Below are 21,206 nucleotides of genomic sequence, written 5' to 3'. Positions count from 1 at the left end.
GCCTCATGTTCCTGTACCAGCCCATCACTGCCTCATGTTCCTGTACCAGCCCATCACTGGCTTATGTTCCTGTATCAGCTCATGTTCCTGTACCAGCCCATCGCTGGCTTGTGTTCCTGTTCCAGCTCATGTACTGTACCTTCACTGCCTCATATTCCTGTACCAGCCCATCACTGGCTTGTGTTCCTGTACCAGCTCATGTACTGTACCTTCACTGCCCCATGTTCCTGTACCAGCCCATCATTGCCTCATGTTCCTGTACCAGCCCATCACTGGCTTATGTTCCTGTACCAGCTCATGTACTGTACCTTCACTGCCTTTACTTGCACCATACTCAGCAAACTCTATACCACAGCAACAAATCACATCACATTCACAATCTCTCAGATAACAGACACATCTTAGCTTCCCTAATGCATAGCTGTACAGTAACTGAGCCCTTTGTCCCCGTCTGTGTGCTGTAAGTATTCAGCTGCCGCCACGTGATTCACAGGGATACCTAATAAACCGGAGACTGGCTGTATTTTCTTAGATGGAAGAAGACAAAGGAAACCAGTGACATTTTTGATTAAAGAGAACCCTGTGTACACCTTGCTGGTGAACTCCACCTCTTGTACAAAATATTTTCCCAAAATGCATTGCTCTGTAAATGATAAGACATCTAAACTTCTTTACATAAAATGTCAGGTTAGCAATAAAATAAACAATACAATATGTGAACGCCAGTGGTAATATATGTCTGAAAAAAACACTGAATGGCTAAAACTGTTTACTGGTACACAATAATCAGATTACTTACTTACAATTACGCTGTATATCAGACTACTCTGGTACAGCACTGTGACACATGCAGTTATCTCCAGAACAATGTGTTTATTTCATCCCTCCCACTGCCTTAAAAGGAAACTAATGCACATCGATTATCGGCGCTACTCCTCCTGGTTTAGAGTGCTAGTTTTTTACTGCCACCTAGAGGAAATTTAGGAGCGTGACACCAGAGGTCCCAGCACTATTGTGGAAGCCATCATATTGAACATTATTCAGTCACACTCGACCTCTGAAGGTGATGTAGACTAATTAGGTAATTAAATATCTAATTAAAGTCATGTTTATTATGAAGTACTTGATACGTCTTTAGGAACCCCCCATACCATTACACACCCCAGAATTAAGAACATAAAATGGGATTCTAAAAAATAAAAAAATCATTAAAAGCCATTAAAATGATATAAAGACTATTAGGACAATAGGCAAACGAACATTAATTGTTTCCCAGGACAATGGAATACTAAGTGTTTCTCTGAGTAAAAAGCTTTGAATGCATTTCAAACCGTTCTTTTGTTTACTTAAGCTGCTTATTATTCATATATTATGCTACATATATAAGACACATTTATAATATTGAGGGTTTGTTTGTAATTATAATGTTCTTGGGAGCAGGATAATATATTGCAAATGACACCTTAGAGGGCTGCAGGGTGGTGCAGTGGTTAGCCTCACACTTCTGGGACCTGGGTTCGAGTCTCCGCCTGGGTCACGTGTGTGGAGTTTGCATGTTCTCCCCATGTCGTCGTGGGGTTTCCTCCGGGTACTCCGGTTTCCCCCCACAGTCCAAAAACATGCTGAGGCTAATTGGAGTTGCTAAATTGCCCGTAGGTGTGCATGTGTGAGTGAATGGTGTGTGAGTGTGCCCTGCGATGGGCTGGCCCCCCATCCTGGGTTGTTCCCTGCCTCGTGCCCATTGCTTCCGGGATAGGCTCCGGACCCCCCGCGACCCAGTAGGATAAGCGGTTTGGGAAATGGATGGATGGATGACACCTTAGATCACTGCATTGGTGATGTCTGAACTTCCACCTGGAGATGCAGACTATGGCATTGTTTGGTAGTGCTAAAATGTGGTACTTTCCCCATTATGTAAGATTCCCCTTTAGTGCCAAGTGACATTAATCAACGGGAGATGGCAGGGACTGACACAGGAGGACACGTAACTGTTGTGAATGACAGACCTAAGGGAGAAAGAATAGCCTTTAAAACTTGAACGTTAGGCCCAGATCAATAGGAAGCCAGCAAAATTTCTGTTTTTGTAAGTGGAGCGGACATTAAGATCAGACGATTCTGCAGGGGTGCTGTTCCTTCCAGGAGAGCACACATGCATCACAGATCGCAAAGGAAATGTCGTTTCCAAAAGCGAACCCAGTAGATGTGTTCAGAGATACCAGCAGGCTACCGCTAAGGTCGGAGTGTGTCAAGCAGACATTACGGGTGATTGATGAGCACATGACTTCTACAAGGTCAGTGCTGTGGGGTAGCAAAGCAGATTCCAGCAGATTCTGGTTCCAGCAGAATCAACACATCTTCTCTAGATCAGTGTTTCCCAGTCTAATCCCCAGGGACCCACAGATAGTCCACAATTCCAGGAGCTGGGAGGGAGCAAAAATGGAGACTGTCTGGCAGGGAGCTGGGAGGGAGCAAAAATGTGGACTGTTTGGCAGGGAGCTGGGAGGGAGAAAAAAATGTAGATTATCTGGCAGGGAGCTGGGAGGGAGCAAAAATGTAGACTGTCTGGCAGGGAGCTGGGAGAGAGCAAAAATGTGGACTGTTTGGCAGGGAGCTGGGAGGGAGAAAAAAATGTAGATTATCTGGCAGGGAGCTGGGAGGGAGCAAAAATGCGGACTGTCTGGCAGGGAGCTGGGAGGGAGCAAAAATGCGGAGTGTCTGGCAGGGAGCTGGGAGGGAGCAAAAATGTGGACTGTCTGGCAGGGAGCTGGGAGGGAGCAAAAATGGGGACTGTCTGGCAGGGAGCTGGGAGGAAGCAAAAATGTGGACTGACTGTGGCTCCCCGACGACCAGATTGAAAGACACTGCTGTAGATGATCAGCAGTCCTATAACACTGTAAGACACATGGACTTGGCAACAGCATCAGAGTTAAAGAGATAGAATTCCTTGGGGCCAGAAAGCTATTGAGAGTTATACCGCTAACAAATGAGCAAAATCTAGGCTGGTTTGATGAAAGGGGGAGTGGGGGGGTGAAAATGACTGCAGCTTCACCCCTGGGTGTCTGGTCTGTCTCCTTAAGGACAGATTTATGTCGTTAAACTCTCACCTGGAAAAACCTGCCAGGATGTGATGAATGGAAGGACATTAAGAAGAAGGGTGTAAGAAAACTGCCCCATGACCCAAAACTGACGACGCAGAGGTCAGCAAAGCCCTTTAAAAAGCATCCCTGGGAGGACATTCCTGACTACAGCTGAGTGCGTCTCAGAGACACGGCACACTTACAGTGCTGTTTCACACAGTCACACAGTCTCCATTTTTCAGAACCAAAATCATTTAAAAAAGGAGAAATGTCTCCAAATGTAGAATTTTAATAATGTGAAGCTCATTTGCTGTGGTGCCCACTATTCGCAAAGGGCTGTAACTGCAGGAATATAGTCAATATTGTAAAAAATTACTTTTAAATCAAACACTTGCTAAATTACTTTTTAAATGAGAAAGGTTGCCGGCTCTGCATAGCAGGGGGCGATTTTTACATTGCCATTTTTATAAATGATGATTTTTACATACAGACATTTGAATAGCCATTTTGTTCAATTAAGTTACGGGGAAACACGACGTCCTTTGTCTGAAAAGTCTGGTTTTCCAACATACTGGTTATCCATCAATGACATGCGTCCATGTAACGCTCAGCTGTGCCTCACACAAGGGATGCATTGTTTGGCTGCACTGGACCTGCCAATGACTGGTGAGAAAGTCGTTTTTTGGACTAGAGGACCGGACCGGGGGCCAGATGCCCACAGTGCCGCATGCAGGCTGCTTCAAATCAAAACAGCCCTTGGGCCACAGGAAGTAAACAAAGCGGGCGTCACGGCAACCCTGCCCAGCGGTCAACAAGATGGACACTTATGGATCAACCTATAGGCGACGCCCTGGCAATAGCTGCCTGTGTCCTTCTGCATGAAGAATATTCTATCAGTCAGTACCACCAGCGATTCAGTAGCAAAAGTCATTTGCTCCATCCATGAGTAATGAAGACCATGTGAGATGGTTCTCACTTCATTCAAAATATTACGAGGGAAAGCCGGCTGACAGCTTTAGCAACAGTCCATTTAATTTTCTGAAGATTGTGCTGGTGGCTGACAAGCTGTCATCATGAGAACTGGACTATTGCGGCCAACAGAGCCAGCTCATGGGTCCCAGATACTAATGAGAAATGTTGTGAGTTATTGGGTACATTTTTTTGAATTACAAGATTTCAATGCAATGCAGCGAGCTCCCTGTTTTACAGTAAGTGATTTTTCCACACGATAACTACAATATTAATGTGTTAAGCGGTTTGTGAAATTGGGGAGGATGGGATATTAAATAAGGGAATGTCAATGAAACAAATAGTGGTTTTAATTAGTGGTTGTATAACCTTTTTTGCCACTGTGTCTAAAGGTTCCTAGACATCGGTCGTTGTAAATATTGCATACATGCCTATGACTTTATAAGATAGCTTAGACGCACACAGCCTCATGCCTCCAAGACTGCAAGTTCAAATCTCTCTTTGTTTACACATGAAATGTTTCCATTTCCTTCATGAGTTTTTGTGAGTCCCACACACACACACACACACACACACACACACACACATGCACATGTCGGGTATACCTATCCTTATGGGGCCCGCTCATTCACTTCTATGGGAAAAATACTAACGCTAACTATGACAACCTTAACCCCCACCCTGCCCTAACCATAACCATAATTAACCAAGCAAAATACAAGACTTTTTGCATTTTTAGTTTTTTCATAGCATTCACTGATTTTTATAAAATAGAATTTTCCCTTATGGGGACCAGGAAACCGGTCCCCATAAGGGAAAAAAAATGGATATTTATCACGTTATGGGGACATTGTGTCCCCATAAGGATAGGTATACCCGCTCACACAAACACACACACAAACACACACACACACACACAAACATTCCATGGACATGCTGCTCAGGTGATCAATGTCTCTAAATCACCCCTAAGGTGTGTGTCAGCAGCGCATTTTACTGATCTCATTCCGGCTTTTCCTGGACCTTTCCCATACTTCCCAAATTGGAAGAGTGTCTGTTGAAAGCGAACTGATTTACCAGTTATCGCCGAAAGCCTTTCCGACCAAAACAACAAAGTCCGCCTCTAACAAAACGTTCACCCTGAACTCTAAGTAATTTCTAAGTGTCAGTGAGATGTACACTTGTAATGCATAACCGACACACAAAGCAAAAGCCTACATTGTGGACTCAGAAACGGGGTTAAGACAAAGGGAGAGATAAATAATGAGCTATTATAGAGGACAAAGGAAACAAAGAAAACACGCAATGATTTCAAATCTCTTGGCTTTCCCTGTGAGCACCTACACAGACTGCTGTCATCCGTCCGAGCTTGTAGCAGCGGGGGAGGGGATTAACCTACCAGGCCTCAGCACAAAGACCTCGAAGCGAACAAAAAAAATCACAGGCAGATAAACGCAGGTAAACACGGTCTGGCTGCTACAGAGTGATTATAGCTCCCCAAGGCGGAGGTAGACCGCTTTCCGTGAGATTACACCCACAGAATCCGAGCACAATCACACCCATCTGTGACAGGCCCTCACTTTTATTACTGCCGACTGTTGCATTGATTTTAATAGACAGCAATAACCGGTAGAATTTCCTCCGTGGCCAGCAGCCCACAATGGCTGCAGCGAATTCTCATTCCACGGCGTCTTTAAAAATTGAGTTGAGCGGTTTAATGTCAGATTTTTTTTTTTCTAGTGCAAGGAAATTCGTTGTAATCTTTGTAATCCTCTACTTTCGGTGCTTATTTGGGTAGTTAGATGCCATTTGGGCATTGTGTAAAGCATTTTCGTACTTTTTGGTACAGCCTGCAAATGACATAAATTATGCACGCCATGCGGGATGAATAATTGGTTAATTGCATGGTTTAAATGAGTTCAAGCAGTTACAAATGCTGTAATACATCTTCAGTTTGGTGACGCAACAAGGCAGAGCTGTCTCCGCTTGCCCCCCTCCCCAGGGCTGCTTGACAGTATAGACGCACACGCAAAAGGCCCATGGGACTCACAGCTATATCCATAACAATCAACACCACCGGCTCCTTTGGGGAGGGGGGGAGGGGTGGTGATATCTGACATCCAGTAACAACACACTTTGGTCTTTTTTGTCCTCTTGAAAAATATATGCTAGGGGTGCGAGATACATAATAAAATGCCCATATTGTAAAGAACATTCCGAATCTTTCTATATGCTAGACTAAATTCTTCCACCCTGGTTAATCTGCAGTAAAACAGGGTATAATTCCTGTCTGGAAGGCAGTGCCTCTTTTATGGCTGGAAAATTAATGCAGACCCCTTTTGGGACCCTCCCCATGCTTTCTGCCCCTTTCTGAGATCGGTTGCCTGACAGAATAAGTACTTTCAACAAAATATTTTTAATCTCAGAATCACAAATGATGTTTTAGGACGCTATTAATTATTATTGGAATTATTATTAGGCAATTGTTCTCTGTCAAATGCCGCAACTTACGGTATCAAAATGCATGTATTTTTGTCTTTCTTAAGTTATTTTAAGGCAAGAACACGCGCCCATATTATAGAAAAAAGCTCTCGTTTCTTAAATTAATTTTGAAAACGGTAATTCCTTTGCATTTTATTTCCATTTGAAATCATAAGAAAATTGAACATTTATGTTTCCCTTTGCTCGAAATACTCGAAATATTATAATCGCCGGTGGTTGCTGTTTAAATTTTAATATTAAAACGTCGTCTGAAATTGTTGACATGACTTGTTTTACCGTACAGAACAATATAAAGAGGTATCTTTTCCTATTCACTGCGGGACAGGGGTCGGAAAATTCAATTTGCGATCTTCTGCTGACCCCTTGCGGCGGACATTCAGAACAGCGCCCACTTCTGCACTGCGATATATTTATTTGGGATTCTTGCAATATCTGCATTGAGTTACGGTTTTAAAAGGCAACCTTTTACCATTATTTTACACAGAAATATTTTATTTTCTCAATTTGCTAGAAATTCCAATCTATAATATGCCCCTGCAAGGACACCGCTGGAACTGCACGCAGGCGTGCGCGTTACCACGGCAACCATAACTTCCGGAATAACGAAGCCCATATCCGCCCCCTATGGGAACGTTTTCTTTTCCAATTTTCCGATGTTTTCCTGCAACGCTGAAGGGACTTCGATTTGCTGCGCTGCATACTAGTTATCCTTCTAGCTAGTAAGTTAGGTTTCATTCAGATGCTGGTTATGACGCTTCATGACTGGAGTACCAGACTGTGCTAAGCGACGCTTCTGTGTTACCGAGACACCAGCGGCATTAACGCCTGGGTAGCAGCCGCCCGAAATGGCAGATGAGGCCAGACGAGGGGAGGAGGATGAGCGCGGTCCCGGAGCTGCCTATAACATGTTCGTGGTCATGGAGGACCTTCTTGACAAGCTGAAACTTCTAGATTATGAGGCGGAGGTTCTGGGGAAGCACAACATGAAAGCGCTTTCTAGGTACCCTGCCCGACGTCAGCTGCAACCAGTGCTTCGCTACCTGAGTTTTATTTATTTACTTACTTACTTATTGTGCATGCAATATGCCTCCACGACAATTTAAGCTGTTTTTTAATCAGAAAATTGTTGATTGATTGATTGAGTGTGTGAGTGAGTGAGTGTGTGAGTGAGTGAGTGTGTGAGTGAGTGAGTGTGTGAGTGTGTGTGTGTGTGTGTGTGTGTGTGTGTGTGTGTGTGAGAGAGAGAGAGAGAGTACCCTGTGATTCTGTCCAGGGTGCCCCTTTCCCTGTGGTTCCTGGGATAGAACCCCATGGCTGTGTACTGGAAAGACGGTTATGGAAGATGTATGTATGTATGTATGTATGTTAGTGATGTAGTGCTCCAGTTCCCGGTCTTGGTCTCTTGGACCACTGTTTTGCGGTCGCGGTCTCGTCTCGCGACGGTCTCGGACTCCAGGTTTTATTTCAAGACCAGTGAAGACCACTCATCAAAATACCTTAATATTTATCACAATGGCTTGATTTTCTCATGTTTAATCGTAAGATCCCGGCAAACGCAGAATGTGTTGATTTTCGCACAAATTAATCTCAGGCTCGTAACTTTGGATAGGTATAATGCACAGACATGAAAAGCGTATCTTTGCAATCGAGAGAACTTAGTCCATCTGGTCGTCCAAGTCGCAACATTGTGCTCTGAAGTATTCCAGAGTAGCACTGTGTAACGAGGCATACATTTTAAACATTTACCACGAAAAAAACATCCCTAATAATCCGTAAAAAACTATATTATTCGCATTAGACGGAAAACAAAGCGCATCGCTTCCGCAATGATCCACGCACTACCCTTCTGGGGAAAAAAAAACATTTAGCAGTTTGTTTATCATAAGCCTCTAAAGATCGTAGCTATGCTCCACATTTTATAGTGTTTTGTGTTATGTAGACTCAGATATTAGTCTGTTTCTAATCTTTCCTTGGTCTTGCCTCAGTCTGGCACTGCCTTGGTCTTGCCTCGGTCTGGCCCTGCCTTGGTCTTGACAATGACTTGGTCTCAGGATAGGTGGTCGAATGCCTGTCTGGCATCACTTATGTATGTATGTGCATGTTTATCTATACATACAATCTTCACACCAGTCGGCTTCCTGTCATCTGCACAGGCATTATTTTGCATCCAGCCCCTACATGCCATCCAACCCAGGGGAGCAGTACTACATGTTCACTGTCCTGGCCTCGTGGCTTATCAACCAAGCGGGCAGACCTTTCGAGCAGCCACAGGAATACGACGATCCCAATGCCACGGTGTCCAACATTCTGTCAGAGCTGCGGGCTTTCGTAAGTGGCACTCAACCCAACAATGATAACTTTGGTACTTAAATAAACATTTGGTAATGCTTTATATTAACCGCTCCTTCGTAATACCTTTTATAATGCATTTGTAGAACATTCATAGTCAGCATGTAAGTATACCTTAACATCCTAACATACCCTAACAGCTTTAATATACATTAACAAACATTATATGATAACAAACATCATAATAAGATAATTGTATAATGTTTGTTATTAATGTTTATTATGTTAAGGTATGTCAGGATCTTAAGGTACACTTACATGCTTCTTTTGAATGTTCTATGAATGCATAATGAAGGTGTAATGAATGTTCTATGAATGCATATTGAAGGTGTAATGAATGTTCTATGAATGCATAATGAATGTATTGTGAAGGTGCAGTTAATGTTACCAAACATTCTGTATTGAAAGACATGATAGTGGCTTGAAAGTTATATAATTGGTGTTGATGTTCTCTTGCGTCCAATTTGCATATATGCATACAAATACAGCAATGTGCAAAATTCTTAGGCAGGCAAAAGAAATGTTTAAAACTATTTATCTGGGTAGTAAATGCACATTTGCTCAGGACAAAAAAAACACAGTTTAACATTAGAATATGCAAATAAAGAATAACACTTAAAAAGGAAGGCTTTTCCACAATACTGTATGTTATTACTGTGTTAATGTTTAGAAATATGAAAATTATTCTTGAATGTCTAGGGGAACATTTGTGGTGCTGTATTTGACAACTAGTAATGCTTCAGGACCGGGGCGTCAAACTGTAATCCCTGGGGGGCAGAAGTCCTGTGTAGCTTAGTTCTTTCCCTGTTCCACCACAAATGATGTAGCCGAAGAGCTGTGTGGTAATTAGCACAAGGAGTTGAATCGGGTGTGTTAAATGAGGGTGAACCAAAAACTGTGCAGGGCTCTGGCCCCCCAGGACTGGAGTTTGACACCCCTGCTTTACGAAGTTCACTAATGACTGAAAGGATATGGGTGGAAATTCCTGTTACCGGTGGATTTACAAATTAAAACGAGTAATTGTCAGCAGAAGAAACGACGGGCTGTTTTGGATGAAAGCTCATTCTGTCGATGCAGGGTGGGCAGGTCGACTTCCCCCCCTCCAGACTGAAGACCGGCTCCGGGGAGCACGTCTGCTATGTGCTGGACCGTCTGGCTGAGGAGGCGTTGAAAAGGAAGGGCTTTGCATGGAAGAAGTGAGTCTGCCTTGAGAATACACCCTCTGCCTACCGGCAGATACTTTCAAAAGTAATGGTAAATTTCTGTTTTCACTGCTGCTTCCTGAACTGCTTATCTTATTATGGGTCTGGGATTTGAAGAACCACATCAAAATATATGGATTTCTAGTGCAACCCATAGAAGCCCCACCAATGTGTGGGAACACTAGGAACTTCTTGGGTCTTGTTTCAGTTCTCCAGCTCTGATACTTAGGTTAATTCCTGTCTCATCTTTACACAATTCGTCCCCATGATCTTCTCCAGGCCAAAGTATCCGACAGAGGAACTGGAAGAGGAGTCTCTTGTGGAAGATGATGCAGAACTCACACTGAGCAAAGTGGAGGAAGATATGACTGTATGCGCTGCGTAAATATTTAATGCGTCATTGCAACATGCGTTATTGCAAAACGCCTTGAACATTCTTGTGCATAAGGTGTTCTGAGTTTTTCCTGTGCAGGTCTTGCTGATTGTGTTAGCAGTAGTTTGTGCATGGTTTGCGTGTGTTTTGCAAGACAAGCAAAATTTTTAAAGAAATTTTAGCTTGATAAACAAGCGAGGTCTTGCAGTATGAGTTATGTATACGCTTTGTCTGCCTAGCATCACGTAATCACAACTGAGCCGATACCTCTCTCTCTCTCTCTCTCTCTCTCTCTCTCACTGCGGGATTGTGGGTAATCGTTTCCCATGCTTGGTCTCAGTCGGCATGCCTCACTTGTATAGTCAAAATTTAGTAGAAAAGCACCACCCGAATAAGGGTGTAGCAGTGCGAGCGATGAATCTATTTAAGGACAATGCAATGTCCACATTTCTGCGAAATTGAGAAGGAGGCAAAAGCGGCTGTCATTGGATAGGTTCCTTGTTAAAGTCGCACAAAAAGAAGAAGATTCCAGTGAGCCAACAGATAGCAGTGATTCCGTTAGTTATAATGAAAGTCATCCTACAAAATAACCCTCCTCTTCTCCTCTCTCTCATCTCCCTCACACCATCCACAATTCTTTTCAAAGGTTTATTCGTTTTATGTATTTTTACTTTATATTTTGTATTAATCATTTTTATGAATATTTTTGGGTTGTGGAACGAATCATGTGAGTTTCCTTTATTTCTAATGGGAAAATTCGCTTTGATATACGAGTGCACATTTCTGGAACGAATTATGCTCGCAATCTGAGGTTTTACTGCACTTGCTATTTCTTCTGAATTTAAACATTCTAAATGTACTGTTTTCAAAATAGGAGGAACCCGATGACAATGAGGAAGAAAATCTCATTGACTTGGAAGCTCTGAAGGCAAGGACCAGTCAAAATGTAAGCCTGATTGCATGGTTTAATCTTTTTAGTTAATGATCATATCATATTCACACCCATGGGGTTTCTCTTTTGACAGCTGGTGTCACAATCAAAATATAGGTGTTGAAACTAGAATTGACACAGACCTTGTTTTTTTCCAGGAGGCTAATGGCTCTTCAAAGCCAGATGAGATTTTAGAGTCCAACACGGACGTGGCCGAGTGGAACCTGGAAGTTGAAAGAGTCCTTCCACAGCTGAAGGTGACCGTCAGAGCCGACAACAAGGTGAGGATCCCTATTTTTATGCGAAAGTGCTCAAGAAATCCACTTACAAGGTGAGACATCAGCGCTACACATTTGTTTCGGTGGTATGAAAAACACTGGCATGTTACCGTTAGAAAAACCTCTAATGTATAATACACAACTGAGTGAAGATTAATACATTTCTTTGTTTTAAAAGTTCAGTGCTGAGAGCTTAGTATCCCACATAATGTGGACTTCTGGCAAATTGTGAGCTATTACAACACAACAACAAAAAATTATTTTTGTATAGCGCAGTATCACGACATTACATCGTCTCAAAGCGCTTTACAGCATCCGCACCCAAAGCCCCCAGTGAGCAAGTCAGAGGCGACAGTGGCAAGGAAAAACTCCCAAGAAGGAAGAAACAACCTGGGGAGGGACCAGACTCAAAGGGGGAGCCCATCCTCCAGGGGGCGGCAGGGAGAGTCAAATAGGAGAGATGGTTAAGTGCCAAGTCACACTGTCCAAATCATAAGATGTAGAAGATGACACAGGCAGTACAGCGAGCTAGATGCAGGGACGTCATTGGTAGTGGCGATGTCACATGTAGCAGGGTGTGCTGGACATCTTGGTAGATTGGGGCCTCCAGGCATCACCCCCCAGGAGGAGTAGGGGAAATGGAAGATGACACAGGCAGAACGGCGAGCTGGATGCAGGGACGTCACTGATGGTGGCAACGTCACATGTAGTAGTTGAGTTCTCCCCAAACGAGCTCGATGGGCCAAATGGCCTCCTCTCGTTTGTAAATTTCTTATGTTCTTTGAAAATAGTTTGCTGCCATTCACCTACGATTTTACATTAATGTCATTACTGTTAGCCAGCTCTAGCTTCTCCTTAGTGACTGCCAGTGGGTTGTCTGTGGTCACCTTTGCAGGACTGGAGGATACATGTCGACCAAATGCACCAGCACAAAGATGGCATCGAATCCTCGCTGAAGGAAGCCAAGGTAAGAGTCCAGCGTTACTGCGGTGTGACGGCTGGAGTCGCTACACGGCATCTTTAGTATAAATAAGTGTGAGATGGACATGGCAGCACAGCTGTGCTTAATGAACACAGTAATACTCCAGTAGCTTCATGGAAAGAAGGACTTCACGTCTGCAAATAAGTTTGTGCAATTAAATATACATGTACAGTGCTGACGAGGTTTTGTGATGCCTGCTTAATTGTGTAAAAATGTCGCAAATGTATTTGTTTTATAACAAAAGTCCAGTGGCAAACAATGTTTAATGTATCTGCACACACCTTCTGTACACACATTCTCTATTAAGTGTCATTTCTTTAACCGACTCATTCAGTTCTGTTCTTGCCATTTTGCCACTAATTGCGATTGCAGTCATTGGTTCTCAAAGTGTTACTAAACGGAAATGTTTGGTGTTTTATGTTATTGCAAAAGTGTTACTAATTAAACAGCACCCAATGAGACAGCTTGTGAATGAACTTTTAACAGCTCTTTTAGAACTATAATTTGGTTTTCAGTTTATAACTCCTTGAATATTGCAGTTTAAAATACTGGTTATTTAAAATACTGGTTTACTTAGTCCATCTGGTCGTCCAAGTCGCAACATTGTGCTCTGAAGTATTCCAGAGTAGCACTGTGTAACGAGGCATACATTTTAAACATTTACCACGAAAAAAACATCCCTAATAATCCGTAAAAAACTATATTATTCGCATTAGACGGAAAACAAAGCGCATCGCTTCCGCAATGATCCACGCACTACCCTTCTGGGGAAAAAAAAACATTTAGCAGTTTGTTTATCATAAGCCTCTAAAGATCGTAGCTATGCTCCACATTTTATAGTGTTTTGTGTTATGTAGACTCAGATATTAGTCTGTTTCTAATCTTTCCTTGGTCTTGCCTCAGTCTGGCACTGCCTTGGTCTTGCCTCGGTCTGGCCCTGCCTTGGTCTTGACAATGACTTGGTCTCAGGATAGGTGGTCGAATGCCTGTCTGGCATCACTTATGTATGTATGTGCATGTTTATCTATACATACAATCTTCACACCAGTCGGCTTCCTGTCATCTGCACAGGCATTATTTTGCATCCAGCCCCTACATGCCATCCAACCCAGGGGAGCAGTACTACATGTTCACTGTCCTGGCCTCGTGGCTTATCAACCAAGCGGGCAGACCTTTCGAGCAGCCACAGGAATACGACGATCCCAATGCCACGGTGTCCAACATTCTGTCAGAGCTGCGGGCTTTCGTAAGTGGCACTCAACCCAACAATGATAACTTTGGTACTTAAATAAACATTTGGTAATGCTTTATATTAACCGCTCCTTCGTAATACCTTTTATAATGCATTTGTAGAACATTCATAGTCAGCATGTAAGTATACCTTAACATCCTAACATACCCTAACAGCTTTAATATACATTAACAAACATTATATGATAACAAACATCATAATAAGATAATTGTATAATGTTTGTTATTAATGTTTATTATGTTAAGGTATGTCAGGATCTTAAGGTACACTTACATGCTTCTTTTGAATGTTCTATGAATGCATAATGAAGGTGTAATGAATGTTCTATGAATGCATATTGAAGGTGTAATGAATGTTCTATGAATGCATAATGAATGTATTGTGAAGGTGCAGTTAATGTTACCAAACATTCTGTATTGAAAGACATGATAGTGGCTTGAAAGTTATATAATTGGTGTTGATGTTCTCTTGCGTCCAATTTGCATATATGCATACAAATACAGCAATGTGCAAAATTCTTAGGCAGGCAAAAGAAATGTTTAAAACTATTTATCTGGGTAGTAAATGCACATTTGCTCAGGACAAAAAAAACACAGTTTAACATTAGAATATGCAAATAAAGAATAACACTTAAAAAGGAAGGCTTTTCCACAATACTGTATGTTATTACTGTGTTAATGTTTAGAAATATGAAAATTATTCTTGAATGTCTAGGGGAACATTTGTGGTGCTGTATTTGACAACTAGTAATGCTTCAGGACCGGGGCGTCAAACTGTAATCCCTGGGGGGCAGAAGTCCTGTGTAGCTTAGTTCTTTCCCTGTTCCACCACAAATGATGTAGCCGAAGAGCTGTGTGGTAATTAGCACAAGGAGTTGAATCGGGTGTGTTAAATGAGGGTGAACCAAAAACTGTGCAGGGCTCTGGCCCCCCAGGACTGGAGTTTGACACCCCTGCTTTACGAAGTTCACTAATGACTGAAAGGATATGGGTGGAAATTCCTGTTACCGGTGGATTTACAAATTAAAACGAGTAATTGTCAGCAGAAGAAACGACGGGCTGTTTTGGATGAAAGCTCATTCTGTCGATGCAGGGTGGGCAGGTCGACTTCCCCCCCTCCAGACTGAAGACCGGCTCCGGGGAGCACGTCTGCTATGTGCTGGACCGTCTGGCTGAGGAGGCGTTGAAAAGGAAGGGCTTTGCATGGAAGAAGTGAGTCTGCCTTGAGAATACACCCTCTGCCTACCGGCAGATACTTTCAAAAGTAATGGTAAATTTCTGTTTTCACTGCTGCTTCCTGAACTGCTTATCTTATTATGGGTCTGGGATTTGAAGAACCACATCAAAATATATGGATTTCTAGTGCAACCCATAGAAGCCCCACCAATGTGTGGGAACACTAGGAACTTCTTGGGTCTTGTTTCAGTTCTCCAGCTCTGATACTTAGGTTAATTCCTGTCTCATCTTTACACAATTCGTCCCCATGATCTTCTCCAGGCCAAAGTATCCGACAGAGGAACTGGAAGAGGAGTCTCTTGTGGAAGATGATGCAGAACTCACACTGAGCAAAGTGGAGGAAGATATGACTGTATGCGCTGCGTAAATATTTAATGCGTCATTGCAACATGCGTTATTGCAAAACGCCTTGAACATTCTTGTGCATAAGGTGTTCTGAGTTTTTCCTGTGCAGGTCTTGCTGATTGTGTTAGCAGTAGTTTGTGCATGGTTTGCGTGTGTTTTGCAAGACAAGCAAAATTTTTAAAGAAATTTTAGCTTGATAAACAAGCGAGGTCTTGCAGTATGAGTTATGTATACGCTTTGTCTGCCTAGCATCACGTAATCACAACTGAGCCGATACCTCTCTCTCTCTCTCTCTCTCTCTCTCTCTCACTGCGGGATTGTGGGTAATCGTTTCCCATGCTTGGTCTCAGTCGGCATGCCTCACTTGTATAGTCAAAATTTAGTAGAAAAGCACCACCCGAATAAGGGTGTAGCAGTGCGAGCGATGAATCTATTTAAGGACAATGCAATGTCCACATTTCTGCGAAATTGAGAAGGAGGCAAAAGCGGCTGTCATTGGATAGGTTCCTTGTTAAAGTCGCACAAAAAGAAGAAGATTCCAGTGAGCCAACAGATAGCAGTGATTCCGTTAGTTATAATGAAAGTCATCCTACAAAATAACCCTCCTCTTCTCCTCTCTCTCATCTCCCTCACACCATCCACAATTCTTTTCAAAGGTTTATTCGTTTTATGTATTTTTACTTTATATTTTGTATTAATCATTTTTATGAATATTTTTGGGTTGTGGAACGAATCATGTGAGTTTCCTTTATTTCTAATGGGAAAATTCGCTTTGATATACGAGTGCACATTTCTGGAACGAATTATGCTCGCAATCTGAGGTTTTACTGCACTTGCTATTTCTTCTGAATTTAAACATTCTAAATGTACTGTTTTCAAAATAGGAGGAACCCGATGACAATGAGGAAGAAAATCTCATTGACTTGGAAGCTCTGAAGGCAAGGACCAGTCAAAATGTAAGCCTGATTGCATGGTTTAATCTTTTTAGTTAATGATCATATCATATTCACACCCATGGGGTTTCTCTTTTGACAGCTGGTGTCACAATCAAAATATAGGTGTTGAAACTAGAATTGACACAGACCTTGTTTTTTTCCAGGAGGCTAATGGCTCTTCAAAGCCAGATGAGATTTTAGAGTCCAACACGGACGTGGCCGAGTGGAACCTGGAAGTTGAAAGAGTCCTTCCACAGCTGAAGGTGACCGTCAGAGCCGACAACAAGGTGAGGATCCCTATTTTTATGCGAAAGTGCTCAAGAAATCCACTTACAAGGTGAGACATCAGCGCTACACATTTGTTTCGGTGGTATGAAAAACACTGGCATGTTACCGTTAGAAAAACCTCTAATGTATAATACACAACTGAGTGAAGATTAATACATTTCTTTGTTTTAAAAGTTCAGTGCTGAGAGCTTAGTATCCCACATAATGTGGACTTCTGGCAAATTGTGAGCTATTACAACACAACAACAAAAAATTATTTTTGTATAGCGCAGTATCACGACATTACATCGTCTCAAAGCGCTTTACAGCATCCGCACCCAAAGCCCCCAGTGAGCAAGTCAGAGGCGACAGTGGCAAGGAAAAACTCCCAAGAAGGAAGAAACAACCTGGGGAGGGACCAGACTCAAAGGGGGAGCCCATCCTCCAGGGGGCGGCAGGGAGAGTCAAATAGGAGAGATGGTTAAGTGCCAAGTCACACTGTCCAAATCATAAGATGTAGAAGATGACACAGGCAGTACAGCGAGCTAGATGCAGGGACGTCATTGGTAGTGGCGATGTCACATGTAGCAGGGTGTGCTGGACATCTTGGTAGATTGGGGCCTCCAGGCATCACCCCCCAGGAGGAGTAGGGGAAATGGAAGATGACACAGGCAGAACGGCGAGCTGGATGCAGGGACGTCACTGATGGTGGCAACGTCACATGTAGTAGTTGAGTTCTCCCCAAACGAGCTCGATGGGCCAAATGGCCTCCTCTCGTTTGTAAATTTCTTATGTTCTTTGAAAATAGTTTGCTGCCATTCACCTACGATTTTACATTAATGTCATTACTGTTAGCCAGCTCTAGCTTCTCCTTAGTGACTGCCAGTGGGTTGTCTGTGGTCACCTTTGCAGGACTGGAGGATACATGTCGACCAAATGCACCAGCACAAAGATGGCATCGAATCCTCGCTGAAGGAAGCCAAGGTAAGAGTCCAGCGTTACTGCGGTGTGACGGCTGGAGTCGCTACACGGCATCTTTAGTATAAATAAGTGTGAGATGGACATGGCAGCACAGCTGTGCTTAATGAACACAGTAATACTCCAGTAGCTTCATGGAAAGAAGGACTTCACGTCTGCAAATAAGTTTGTGCAATTAAATATACATGTACAGTGCTGACGAGGTTTTGTGATGCCTGCTTAATTGTGTAAAAATGTCGCAAATGTATTTGTTTTATAACAAAAGTCCAGTGGCAAACAATGTTTAATGTATCTGCACACACCTTCTGTACACACATTCTCTATTAAGTGTCATTTCTTTAACCGACTCATTCAGTTCTGTTCTTGCCATTTTGCCACTAATTGCGATTGCAGTCATTGGTTCTCAAAGTGTTACTAAACGGAAATGTTTGGTGTTTTATGTTATTGCAAAAGTGTTACTAATTAAACAGCACCCAATGAGACAGCTTGTGAATGAACTTTTAACAGCTCTTTTAGAACTATAATTTGGTTTTCAGTTTATAACTCCTTGAATATTGCAGTTTAAAATACTGGTTATTTCAAATGTGATATATTGTAAACAAATGAATAAAATAATAATTTTTGTTTTAACACCAATTAATTGGCAACATTTTTACTGAATTAAGCAAGCGTCCCAAGACTTTGTGTGAGCACTGTATAGTACATGCTGCACAATCCTGAGATGGATTTGTCCTGCCTTGTGTCCTGTGATGGACTGGCGTCCCATCCAGGGTGTGTCCTGTCTCTGTGATTCCTGGAATAGGCTTTTGGCTCATTGTAACCTTCCACTCTATAAATGCTTCTGGAAAAAAGCTGGATTAAATAACTGGCCCAGGGCCAGTGTCCCGTGAGCACTGTGCTGACCTGAGGCTCGCATCTCTCTAGGGCTACCTCAACAAGCTGCAGGAAGACATCAGCAAGACGCTGGAGAAGGTGACCAGCCGTGAGAAGTACATCAACAAGCAGTTGGAGCACCTGGTCCAGGACTATCGCAGCGCTCACGCCAAGCTTAGCCAGGCGAGTGGGCTGGCCCATGGTTGGGGGCAGGGTGGGCGGGGCAAGTGTTCTGCTGAACGCTGGGATAATTGAACAAAACTCGCCTGGTGTTCTTGGGGCTCAGTCTGAGATACAGGATCTGTGACATTTAGGGAATATGAAGAATAACGAGAAACATAAAGAACGATGAGTTTAAAACTTTGTGTGCTCTGCTGTACACTAGGGTCCCTACAGGGTGTCCACTGCCTAGCTCTCTGTGCTTAATGGAATATGCTATAGGCTCAGGGATGGATGGATAGATGAATGGATGGATGGGATGGATGGATGGATGGATGGTGATTCATGGGATATGCTACAGGCTCAGGGATGGATGGTGCTTCATGGGATATGCTGTAGACTCAGGGATGGATGGATGAAGGAATGGATGGATGGAGCTATTCAGAGTTTAAAGGAGTTGTAGATGTGGCAATAGGTTATGACTCTGACTAGTGCTGGGGAGGGCCTCAGTTAGAGTAAGATGAAACTACTGGGTTCTGAATATAGCATGATCCAGCCTCATAAGGATGCTAATTCGCCTCCTCTCTGTTTGACCCCTGAAGTCCAGGGAGCGCTATCAGCAGGGCAGCGGCGGAGTGACCGAGAGGACCAGAGTTCTGTCTGAGGTAGGAATCCAGCGGACCTGTAGCAGCTGTGAATGTATCTGATATTCGATTCACGCGGCTCGAGTGCTAAGTTCAGCTTTTAAACCCAAAAATCGTAATGGGCTCCCTAGAAATTCGAATATTAATTAACGTTTCTTTCTGTTCCCTGTGTGATAGTACACCCCCTAACATCACTTCCAGGAAAACGCTTTAATGAGCCGCAAATCCATTTCCCCGTAGGGCTCATTTTAAGAACAGTCCCTTCTGGAAACGTTTACATTTTGTTGGACGATAAATGGCGGGTTTAACATGAATCCTTCTGTCTGGTGCTGCGTGTCTGTCTTCTTGAAGATCTCTGAGGATCTGGAGAAGGTGAAGCAGGAGATGGAGGAGAGGGGAAGCAGTATGTCTGATGGAGGTAAGAACTGGGAACTGGCCTCAGGATCTGAGTGCTTTACTTCCTGCTCAGGTATCACGACCATGCAGAGAGATTAAGGTAAATCAGGGATGTCCAATCTTATCCCGAAAGGGCTGCTGTGTATGCGGGTTTTCGCTGCAACTCCCTAAATAGATTAAAAATTAGAAGACTGATTGGCTGAAGAGTCCTCACCCCTAAGTTTGAGCAGCTAACCTGAAAGTTATCCCAAAAACCTGCATACGCACTGGCCCTTTGCGGATAAGGTTGGCTACTCCTTTTGTAAATGGATCAGTTACCGTAATCTAATCAAATTCAACAAATCACTGCAAAGGTATGTTAGAAAGCTGAAAAATATTTCTGATAAATAAATATACTTTGAAATTGGCTCAAAAGCGTTAAGTGCCAATGGTTCGATTCCTTCACCTGCTCTGTGTGTGTGTGTGTGTGTGTGTGTGTGTGTGTGTGTGTGTGTGTGTGACTTCCTCACATCCTGATATTCTCCTACCTCTGTGTCCTAAACCATTTCTTCCTGTAGGTCAGAAACTATGCGCTATGTAGAACTCATGTGTCTTTCCTTTTCCAGCCCCCTTGGTCAAGATCAAGCAGAGCCTGACCAAGCTGAAGCAGGAGGTCATTCAGATGGACATCCGTATCGGAGTGGTGGAGCACACCATCCTGCAGGCCCAGCTGAAGGAGAAATCCAACATGACCAGAGACATGCACGCCACCAGCATCCCGGAGCCGGCCATCGGCACCTATTGACGTTCAGATAGAGCCACATCACTTCCTGTCTGCTGCCGAACACTTCATGGTTTCCTCTTTAAAACTAGAATGGCTAAACCTTTGTTAATTATGCATGTTTCTGCAGTACAAAAAGGTTATACAATTTGTAAATATGATTTTTGTATTTGCACCAAAATATGAATAATAATTTTTCTATAATATTTAGAATATCATTTTTTTTACTGATTTTTTTTTTTTGTCGTCTTATGCAGTTATTTCTTCTCAAAAGTGATTGAATCTATTTTTTCCCAGCAATTTAAACATGTGTGAAACATGAATCACTCGGGTAAAACAGGTAAAATCACAGAAATAATGTGTTGTGAATGACATTTATAGGACGGATCTTGTAAAAATTTGAAATGGATGTTTATATATATATATATATATATATATATATATATATATATATATATATATATATATATATATATATATATATATATGACAGCTTTCAAGAAGTTACATTTTGAACAATACCGTCTGCTTTACCGTTATGCTTTACCGTTACCGGCGGGCTAGCCACCAGAGGGCACTGTGATAGACGTTTAGTGTTGCCCTGCAGCGAGATTAACTTCATCTTGATAGCGGTGTTTTGTAGATTGGGGAATGAGAAAAAATGCCTTTACCCTCTGATGTACTGTCATTTTGTACGAG

The 21,206-nt window shown here is 42.7% G+C and overlaps 1 protein-coding gene across 8 annotated transcripts; it reads left to right on the top strand.

Annotated features, from left to right (window-relative positions):
* The first annotated feature begins 7,134 nt into the window (after nucleotides 1-7,134).
* On the top strand, nucleotides 7,135-20,713 carry ift57 (intraflagellar transport 57 homolog (Chlamydomonas)). Of its 8 annotated transcripts, XM_049012374.1 has the most exons (12): nucleotides 7,139-7,267; nucleotides 7,355-7,548; nucleotides 8,702-8,876; nucleotides 9,975-10,093; nucleotides 15,412-15,502; nucleotides 16,380-16,451; nucleotides 16,595-16,717; nucleotides 17,610-17,681; nucleotides 18,600-18,731; nucleotides 19,310-19,372; nucleotides 19,703-19,769; nucleotides 20,353-20,713. In XM_049012374.1, the coding sequence occupies exons 2-12, from the start codon at nucleotides 7,394-7,396 to the stop codon at nucleotides 20,529-20,531; spliced, it is 1,248 nt and encodes a 415-aa protein (XP_048868331.1). In that variant the 5' UTR covers nucleotides 7,139-7,267; nucleotides 7,355-7,393; the 3' UTR covers nucleotides 20,532-20,713. The 8 variants fall into 8 exon arrangements, with proteins under 8 accessions (XP_048868323.1, XP_048868322.1, XP_048868325.1 ...); XM_049012366.1 differs by lacking the exons at nucleotides 8,702-8,876; nucleotides 9,975-10,093 and adding exons at nucleotides 13,735-13,909; nucleotides 15,008-15,126 and having other exon boundaries at nucleotides 7,135-7,548; XM_049012365.1 differs by lacking the exons at nucleotides 15,412-15,502; nucleotides 16,380-16,451; nucleotides 16,595-16,717; nucleotides 17,610-17,681 and adding exons at nucleotides 10,379-10,469; nucleotides 11,347-11,418; nucleotides 11,562-11,684; nucleotides 12,577-12,648 and having other exon boundaries at nucleotides 7,135-7,548.
* The last annotated feature ends 493 nt before the right edge of the window (nucleotides 20,714-21,206 follow it).

The sequence above is a fragment of the Brienomyrus brachyistius genome, chromosome 4 (genome assembly GCF_023856365.1).
Source record: "Brienomyrus brachyistius isolate T26 chromosome 4, BBRACH_0.4, whole genome shotgun sequence".
NCBI classification, from domain to species: Eukaryota; Metazoa; Chordata; class Actinopteri; order Osteoglossiformes; family Mormyridae; genus Brienomyrus; species Brienomyrus brachyistius.
The sequence above is the reverse complement of the archived record's forward strand: the minus strand, read 5'-3'. Positions and strand labels throughout refer to the sequence as shown.